Source organism: Galeopterus variegatus, unplaced genomic scaffold, assembly GCF_000696425.1.
Source record: "Galeopterus variegatus unplaced genomic scaffold, G_variegatus-3.0.2 Scaffold846, whole genome shotgun sequence".
NCBI lineage: Eukaryota > Metazoa > Chordata > Mammalia > Dermoptera > Cynocephalidae > Galeopterus > Galeopterus variegatus.
This window is the reverse complement of record NW_007726957.1, coordinates 292988-303146: the sequence shown is the minus strand read 5'-3', so window position 1 is coordinate 303146 and position 10159 is coordinate 292988. Positions and strand designations below refer to the sequence as shown.

The window sequence follows — 10159 nt, the reverse complement described above, 5'->3', positions numbered from 1 at the left end:
TCTCACATTTTTGGCATAAAGAAATAGAATTATAAACAGTACATACCATCCATTCAAAAAAACTCAATAAGCATATACTTATCAGGTGTTATCTTTATAATCCTCTAAGAGTTCTATTATGTTGCAATTATTACTTATGTTTAAATCATGGTGACAGACTGAACATCTGATTTTTCTAGTCATGTAATTAAACTTACACCTCAGTACTACCATTTAGCTTACTTCCTATTTTATGATCTGAAAATTAATCTCATTAAGGTAAAAAATTCAAATACAACTATTGTGGGTTTTATAACATCATTCAACCTTTTTTCTGACTTACTAAAAGGAATGCTTACCAATGTTAGTTTCTTGATTATTCTTTCTGAACTTGGGTGTGGCTAGCCTATACTACTAGCAGCATTACAGAACAATAAAGTTGACCCTTGAAAATAAATGCACATGTCAAATATGAGAAAGTGTTTTTCCTTCACATGTTTTAAGAGTTACATTTGTTCCTTGAATGTGTAAATAATTAATATATTAGTAGGATTTGAGATTATCTACCCAACCTTCAATAGAACAAAAGCCCAAATGTCCATCATCAGATGAGTGGATATGAAAAATGTGTTATATCTACACAATGGAATACTACTCAGCTATAAAAAAGAATGAAGTACTGCCATTTGCAACGACATGGATAGACCTAGAGAGAATTATATTAAGTGAAACAAGTCAAGCACATGCAACGACATGGATGGACCTAGAGAGAATTATATTAAGTGAAACAAGTCAAGCACAGAAATGTCACATGTTCTCACTTATGGGTGGGAGCTAAAAATAAATAAATAAATACACACACACACACACACACACACACAAAACTGGGGGGGGAGAAGACATAACAATTACAATTCCTTGAAGTTGATAAAACAAGCATACTGAAAGGACATTGTTGGGGGGAGGGGGGAGAGGGAGGAGGGAGGGAGGTTTCTGTGATGGGCCACAATAATCAACCACATTGTATATCGACAAAATAAAATAAAATAAATTTTAAAAAAAGAACAAAAGCTAAGAATAAATTAATAAACATTTGAAAATATTTTCCACAATTATATTCCATCTCATTTACTCGTGATATTTAAGGTCAGCCATACTTTTTAACACTCATTTAAAGAAACCTAAACCAACTGTCTATAATGATTTTATGTTTTATTGTACAGTAGTTTTCCTCCTACTGGGTCATCTGTTAATACCTCTCCAACAAATCAGAGTCCTCTTATAGAGGACTGTTGTGAATACTGGCATGTGAAATTTTCTAAAAGGTTCCCAGCTGGATAGTTCTTTTCGACGTCAGAATAATTCTATTTTTCTAATCTCTTGGGCCAAATGCAGTTGTTGTTTAACAAGTCAATGCACGCTGAGGACATATTTATCCATTACAGTACTTAACCAATTGTATTGTAATTGCCAATTCGCTTGTCTATAAACTATAAACTATAATCTCTGTGAGGTTAGGAACAGTGTCCATCTAGGTCGTCTTTGTATCCTCAACCTGACATACAGTAAAAAGCCAATAAAAAAATGCGGAATCAATGAAAGTCCTAGCACCATGGAGAGTGGTTATACAGAATCCACAGCAATGCTATTTACCTGTGAGATCCAGAGTTCTATCCACAAAGACCACTGATGCCCTGCCTGGGGCAGTCTTCCTCCTGTTCTTGGCAGGGGCATAATTGGCCAGATCTGCAGCGATGACCCGACTGAGGAAACCCACGGCAAAACACTCCTCCCGTACACCCAAATGTTCACACAGAGAACTGAGGCCTGACACCAGGCACCTGATCTGCAGCAGCAGTTCTGGGGTTAGAGTGGTGGCATCCACCTCACCCAGGCTCCCCAGCCTCCTCTTTTCCGGTCGGGCACTATTAAGGAGATGCACATCCTGAGGTAGGAGAGGGAAAAGGGAAGCAAAGGCTGGAGTCAAGGCAAGGTGGGGAGCAGCAGGGGCGAGCAACAACGGGACGTGCAGCACCTCGGCAGTGTAGTTCATGTTGCCCATCCACTCACACAGCTTCTCCTCCAGCTGCTCAAATACCGGCTGCTGCCCCTCCAGCTCGGCCGCTGCCGCCGCTGGCACATGATTAGCCGTAAGGTGGACAGCGTGGCTCACGGCCGTAACCACCACACAATACTGAAAGTGACTGCGGCAGATGATATCCCGTAAAGTTTCCACAGTCCGGCCTTTTAGGACGCAACTCAGCACAAACACCGCCTTGGGCTGCTCGGCTCCACCACCAACTGCGTTGGGCTCGAACTCTCGCAGGTGACACACAGGACCCCCCACCGCTTCCATGAGCCGCGTAGATCCGCAGCCCCAGTGCAGGCTCTCCGCGCAGGCGGCGTCCAGGTAGACCAAAGCCCGTTTCACTTTGACCAGCACTTGCTCCCAGCCTTGCTGGGTAAAGGACAGCACGCCCGAGGTGCTCATGGTTTGGAATTCGCAGACTCGGGGTACTCGGGTGCAGGAACTTCTCTCAGAAGTCACCACTTCCGGAAATTAGGTTTCCCTGAGACTTTGACAGTCAACACGGTACACGTGGTCCTGCCTCTGACGCGCCCGGTGACGGCGCGCGGTGATGACGTAGGGCTGAACGGTGATTGGCTAGTGAGGAGGCCCGGGCTAGAGGAAGGATGGGCGGGGCTGGGAAGGAAAAGTGGGCAGGGCTCCGTGGCTCTGAGCTTCCTCGGAAGTTGAAAAGTTCGAGGAGGTGAGAAGGGGCTCTCTAGGAACAAGTTGAACTGCGTTCTTTTCGTCCCTCTCTGGCAGGGCTCCGTGGCTCTGAGCTTCCTCGGAAGTTGAAAAGTTCGAGGAGGTGAGAAGGGGATCTCTAGGAACAAGTTGAACTGCGTTCTTTTCGTCCCTCTCCCTGTGTGTTCGGATTACTTCGCCCTGCTCCCTGAGAAATCTCAGGAATAAAACCTAATCCGAAATGCGATGTCTTCCTTGGATATGAACACATCTCTCAAAAAGTACAGCCACTTCTCTCATGTAAACTGAGAGCAGCCAGAGAAGATATAAAAACAACAAACTTGTGTAATATTTTGTAGTTTACATATTGCTGTCACATACGTTATTGCACACAAGCCTCATAACAAACCTGCTGGTGGTGTTTCCACTTTCTCCATCTTTCTTCCCTCATTTCATAGTCACTAAATCTTGTTCTGTTTCAAAACTCTTAGAATTTAACACTTCCTCTCCATCCTTACTGTCACACCAGCCCACCATTATCATTCGCCTGGACAATTGCAATAATGCCTCATCATTTCGTGGCTTTTAATCTCTTCCCCTCTCCAATTCAGTTTTCTTCCTAATAAACTAAGGTGGTCCTACCATTTTTCAGCTTCTCCTGATCCAATTGCCTACAGGATACATCTAGGCTCCTTGAAAGGCACTAAAATTTACCTTATGATTTTTCAGTTTCTCTGCAGCTGCTCTCAGCCTGGCACATTATGTACCTGCACAATGAAGACAACAGACTGAGCCCAGAATGTTTCATGGGTCAAGTTTTTTCAACCAATATTTATTAAGCACCTTACTGAGTATAATCACTTTACTAAGCTCCAAAGATGCAATGGCTAATAAAATATTTTAATCCACAGAGAATTTGCACCTGGTAAACTCTAACTCACTGAAAATAATCATTCCAATGATACCTTGCACGTGAGGCATTTCCTAACTCATCACCACCACCAATTTGTCCTCTCTTCCTCAAACACACAGCACTCAATTCATAAATCTGCTAAGTACTTGTTACATCATGGGATGTTTTAGCACACCTATCTTCCTTAACCTACCTATTTTACTAGATAGCGCACTGGAGGCCTGGTATCTCCAATACCAACAGATGTTCAATAGATGTTTGTTGGATAAATGTTCAATTAATATCCACACGATAAATAATATATTCAACCAATTTTTAATAAACATGCACAATGTTCCAGACACTGTTTGGGGCATCAAGGATATGAAGAGAAATAAGCCACAGCCCTGACTTGAAAAAAATTATAATAACTATAAAAAGGAATGAAATACTACCATTCACAGCAACATGGATGGACTTAGAGAAATTATACTAAGTGAAATAAGCCAGGCACAGAAAGAGAAATACTACATGTTCTTACTTATTTGTGGGAGCTAAAAATAAATAAATAAATAAACAAACAAACAAACAAATAAACGGGGGTGGGGAAGAAGACACAATGATCACAACAATTCCTTGAACTTATTAAGACAAGGGAAGAGATATGATGTTGATGGGGTGAGTGGGAATAGGAGGGGGGAAAGAGGAATTGGTAAAGGGACATGAAAATCAACTACATTGTATATTAACAACTTAATTTTTTAAAAAAGGTTATTGGATGAGAACAAATACCTTTAATGAAAGTTACCATATCAATTTTTTGTTTGTTAACACATTCAAAGTGAAATAGAGATATGACTGTTTCATACTTTAAAAAGTATTTTTAAAAAGTAGACATGGGTTCTATAATAGCCAAACCTGTATGAGAACTAGAAAAAATAATAATAAAAATGCTTATTAGTATCATCAAAAAAAAAAAGAATTATAATGAAATAAAATGGTCCACGCATGTAAAACAATGAAGTGCAGTGAAATGTTACAGAAGAAATGTTTTGTTTGGTTTTTTGCGGCTGGCTGATATGGAGATCTGAACCCAGGACCTTGTTATTATGAAGCTGCGCTCTAAACTGAGCTAACCAGCCAGACCAACAATGTGTGTTTTTTTTTTTAAGGACCTTGTTATTATGAAGCTGCGCTCTAAACTGAGCTAACCAGCCAGACCAACAATGTGTTTTTTTTTTTTTTTTTAATGTGTAGGATTTTCAAGAAAGGAAAAATGAATTCTGACTGAGTGAAGGAAAAAGGGAAGTGGCCAGAAGAAGTTTCATAGAAGACTCAAGTTTTGAGTTGCCTTTAAAGAAAACCAGGTGTTCACCAGGTGGACAGTATGGAAGAAGCATTTTTAGCAGTCTGGGCAGAGAGTGCAGCCCGAACAAATATGTAGAGGCATGAAACAGTACAACATGTTCTCTGGAACTACAGATGGTTTACTATAGCTGACGTGTACTGTGTGAAGAAAGGCCCAAGAAGAAATAGGAACAAGGAACTCTAAAAGAAAGGAATGATCAGGGAGAGTCTTATTTTCTGTTCTAAATAGTAGCAACCAATGGGGAACTATTAAAGTATTTTAGTAGTTGGAAATAGTTTGTTCACATCCAGGTTTTAGGGGAAAAAAGATTCTAGTAGAGACATCAGAAATAACTTGAAATAGAGCAAGATTTAGGGCAGAGAGAGCAGTTAGGAAATCATACCCAGAACAACTCTGGGTGAGAGTTGATATCAATTAAGGAGACAAACGGAGTCGGGTATATAAAGAGATGTTAAGTGCAAAAGACCTTGGTGATTAGTCTGGCAGACAGAGTGAGACAGAAAGACAATTTCAGGTTAATGCCCAGCTTTTTGTCTGGATGACTAGTGAAAGGCAGTCCCCGAGATTTGGAAAACCAGAAGAGAAGCAGACTGGAGAGTAAACATACTGAGTTCAGATGGGATATATTTTGTTTGTTTAATTGTGGCAAAATACATGTAACATAAAATTTACTATCTTAATCACTTACCCTTATCAGCCAGCATTTTCAGGTCAATGTGTGTCCTTCCTGACCTTTTCCCATGTATTTGACATATATACCTACTCTATTAGTCTGGTAGGGTTGCAACCAAATACCAGACTGGGTGGCTTAAACACCCAGAAATTTATTTCTCACAGTTCTGGAGTCTGGAATTCCAAGATCAAGGTGTTAGCAGGTTTGGTTTCTCCTGAAGAGACTCTTAAGAAATTGGCTGGGGAAGATGGTTTGACTGGGTTGGAGGATCTATTTCCAAGATGGTTCACTTGCATGTCTGGCAATTCCATGCTAATGTTGGCTGACGGTTTATTTCTGCCACACTTAGCCCTTCACAAACTGCTTGAGTGTCCTCAGGACTTGGTGACCAGCTAGCTTCCTTTAAAGCCAGTGATTCAAGACAGAGAGAACCAGGAGGAGGCTTATCATTTTTAGGACTAGACTTGGAAGTCACATAGCATCATGTCTGTCACATCATAATCATGAAAAACGAGTGACTAAGTTCATCCACACTTAACGGAAGCAGAATTTGTCTTCATCTTTTAAGAGGAGTGTCAAAGTATTTATGAACCTGTCATGGACAGGTTCATGTAAACCATGTAAACATACCACTACCCCCACCACAGAATGCCGTGTCAAAGTATTTATGAACCTGTCATGGACAGGTTCATGTAAACCATGTAAACATACCACTGTACCCCCACCACAGAATACCACTACCCCCACCACAGAATGCCTGCCTGCCACAGAGAAGGCACTTACACAATTTGAATGTCAATTGTAGCACTTAGACTTCTCAGATATATTTTTGCACCATAAGCATGTGCATAATTTTACCTTCAGAAAAGACTGATAAATCCATTCCCTGGTAAACAGTAGTGAGTGACCACTCTGTGCAATACACGCATGCCATAGAAGAGTCTTCCCTGGGAAATATCCAGCTGCCAAACAAAGGTCAGCTGTTTTCAAGTTTTTCTGTTACTATTTGCTTCTTATTTCTTGATTTGCCACCTGTTTCAGCTCTTTCTAGAAGTAAACAGTTGGTACAGCCCAATGATGTAACAAAAGCTGCAGATGAAACTAGAAATTGGGAGGGTAATTTTGGCCTCCAGGTGAAACTAGTTTGCCTTTGTGAAACCATTCCACCAGCCATGCACATATAATGTGTCACCCCTCATTTTACAGATGGGGAAACTGAGAGGCACTAAATAACCTGCACATAGTTACACAACTGAAAATAGGATGGGACAATTCAAACCTAGTAGTAGGCATCGGAAGAACCCTGGTTCTTTTTTCTTCTTTAAACTATATGATAAAATATACATAACAAGACTTACCATTTTATCCTTTTAAGTATACAGTTCAGTAGTATTAAGCACATTCACGCTGTTGTGCAACCATCACCACCATCCATCTCCAGAACTTCTTCATCTTCCCAAAAGAAACTCTGTACCCATCGAACATTAATTCTCCATGCCACCTCATGTCGGCCCCTGGCAACCACCTGGTTCTTTTTTTAGGATGATGAAAACATTCCACAAGAAGCAGTTGCCCTTAAGCCCAGCAGAACACAAGATACAAATACTATCAAATACCCTTCCCATAAGCCAGTGCCAAATTTCATCTTTGGAGCCAAGTCACTCCTTGGCATCTGCCTCATGCCCCACTCCTCTTGTCTTTTCTTATAAGGGCACTAATCCCTCCATATTAGCGAGAACCTAATTACTTCCACAGGTCCTTATAATATTGGGGATTAGGGTTTCAACGTATAAATTTTGAGGGAACATAAATCTTCATACCATATCAGAGATGTGAGGGAATGACACTAGAAGAGTTGACAAAAAATGTGTAAGAATGAGATGATAGGGAACACCTCCAAAAGTTGTGCAATGCACAGCCTGTATAGCCACATGTACCTTAAGGGCTGCCAGACCATGAAGAAGCCTGTAGGCCACATGGTGGGGAGTCTAGGTTTCATCTCATATGTAAGAGGAAGCCACTGAAGGGTTTTGTGTTACTTGAATTGCAGTGTGGCAGTGGAGATGGACAGAAGTAGACAGATTTGTGATTTATTTTATAGGAAGAGCTAACAGTTCTTGTTAATGAATTTGCATAGGTGCGAGAGGGGCAGATGAGGGAAAGAAAAGAATCAAGGTTGATTCTTTGGGTTTTGGCTTGAACAACTTGTTGGATGGTGGTTACTGATACTGAGCTGAGGAAGCCTGGGTTAGTATGGGAGTAAAACAGGACAGGTTTGGAAGGGGAATTCACAAGTTCTGTTTCAGCCGTAAGTTTAAAATGCCTATTAAATATCAAGGAGAGTCATCAGGTGAAGCGTCAGAGTGATGTTAAGTCTCCTGAGTTCAAGGAGAAGTTATGACTGCAGATAGAAATTTGGGAGTCATTGGCTTCCAATGACATAGACTGTATTAAAAGTTATGGAACTGGAATGACCTTGGGTGACAGGGTAGACAGAAAAGAGACAAGAACCCAATCAAAAGCCCTTTCTTACTCTCAGATGTTATGGCAGAGTAAAAAAAGAATTCCTGCTAAAATGATGTGTTTAACACCATCACATTTACCTTATTAAAATGTGATTTGTACTTCTCTGCTCAAAATAGTTAGCAATTATTTCCGGTTCCTCATAAAATCAAGCATATCTTTGTTCACCTCATTTCTAGGCCGTCCATATGCATGATCAGTGCTTAGCTTAAGGATTTACTGAGCACTTTCCCCGTGCTTGACATTGTAAGAGAGGATCATGCAAGATGTAAGATGAGGAGGGCTTATTGGGGCTTAATTCACCATTGAAGCTCCTAGAGAGGAAGGAAAGCTCTTCATATGTGCAATTATTCTGGTTGTTCAAAGTAGAAAAGACCTACACCACCATACCACACAACTCCTGCTTGCCTCTAACTTGACAAATGCTTTGACATTTGAATTTTCATTTTAGTTTTGCTATCCTTCCAAAAAGTGGATATAAAATGTTATTTTAATATATCAATTTACAGATCAGGAAACTGAAGAACACTGAGATTTAAGTGACATATCTAAAGTTGGCAGCAAATAACACAGTCAGGACTAAATGCCACATTCATGCAAAATACATTTATGAGTACTTGCTGTATTATTTACTGGACACTGAACAAGGTGTGTTTATTGGATCTTCAGCTCTTGTCATTGTTTTAGTTATCATATACTAAGCACTCTCTTTCAGTATTTCTCAGAGACAGATACATTAAAGCAAATTGTTATATTATGCCAAGTTCCAACAGAACACACACAGAAAACAATTAAATGGAAGACAAATATAACCAGAATATATGGAGTATTGTAGTTTGAAAGGTCATAATGTATTAAGCAGGAAAAGGAATATATGATGGCACTTCAAGAAGTTCATGGAAAGATTGTATTATCTTTCAATTCTATTTTTCATGAATTTTTTATAGTATCCTCATACAGTATCTGTAAATTACCTATTTTTCATGTCTCCCCTGGTCAGTAGGGAGATAAAGACATCTTTAATTAAGCTTTTAATTAATTTAAGTACATCCAGGCAAGGAACTCAGTTTGGAAGCATGGAAGAAAAAGGCCTTTTAGGAGTGGTTATTAGTGATTTATGGGCTTCTCTGCTTGTGGAAGCCCTCATTTTCAAAGCTTAGCTCACATGCTACCTCCATCATAAACGTGATTCTGATGCATCAAGTATTATTCATCAATTCTTCAGTTTAGAATAAGCAATATCATGAAAAACAACTGAAAGGAGAAAGAGGCCATCAGGAAAAGGCAGTTGATTCTCCCATGAGACCAGCAAAGTTTATTGCAGATTCATGGAATGATACATAGAAAGATAAATAGATGGATTACCAGCAATTGCCTTACAATACTCCCCTGCAGTACATAAAATGCCCATTCTACTACTTTCAGCAAGAATCAGGAAGATTTACTCAGTGTTAGACACCATATTTGGAATGGAAGCATCAGATAAACAAGATATCCTGTTTGGAGGAAGACACGAGGTAGTGAGGAGTCTGAGAAAAACAGATATGTAGGGCCGGCCTGTGGCTCACTCAGTAGAGTGTGGTGCTGATAATACCAAGGCCACGGGTTCGGATCCCATATAGGGATGGCCGGTTCGCTCACTGGTTGAGCGTGGTGCTGACAACACCAAGTCAAGGGTTAAGATCCCCTTACCGGTCATCTTTTAAAAAAAAAAAAAGAAAAGAAAAACAGATATGTAGTTAAATAATCACTATATGATGTGATAGACATATGCCACAGAAGCAACATAGGGTCTAGAAGGTAGTGATTAGGTCTGTCCTACCCATCTCTCAGTACTTCTGATCTTATGGACATTCTTTATGTCACTCAGTACACTCCAGCTACATTTTGGGTTCCTTGAACGTGCCAAGTATGCTTCTGCCTCATGGTCTGTCTCATACTCTATTCACCCAGAAATCCATGGGGCTTACT

General features: G+C 40.2%; 1 protein-coding gene across 1 annotated transcript in view; it reads right to left on the bottom strand.

Moving 5' to 3' along the window:
- Positions 1-2606, bottom strand: part of SCFD2 (sec1 family domain containing 2) — a 171942-nt gene extending 169336 nt beyond the window's left edge. Inside the window, exon 1 of the mRNA XM_008572914.1 lies at positions 1633-2606. Coding sequence (XP_008571136.1) covers positions 1633-2470 — 838 coding nt within the window. The 5' untranslated portion in view covers positions 2471-2606. The remainder of the gene's footprint in view (positions 1-1632) is intronic.
- Positions 2607-10159: the final 7553 nt, after the last annotated feature.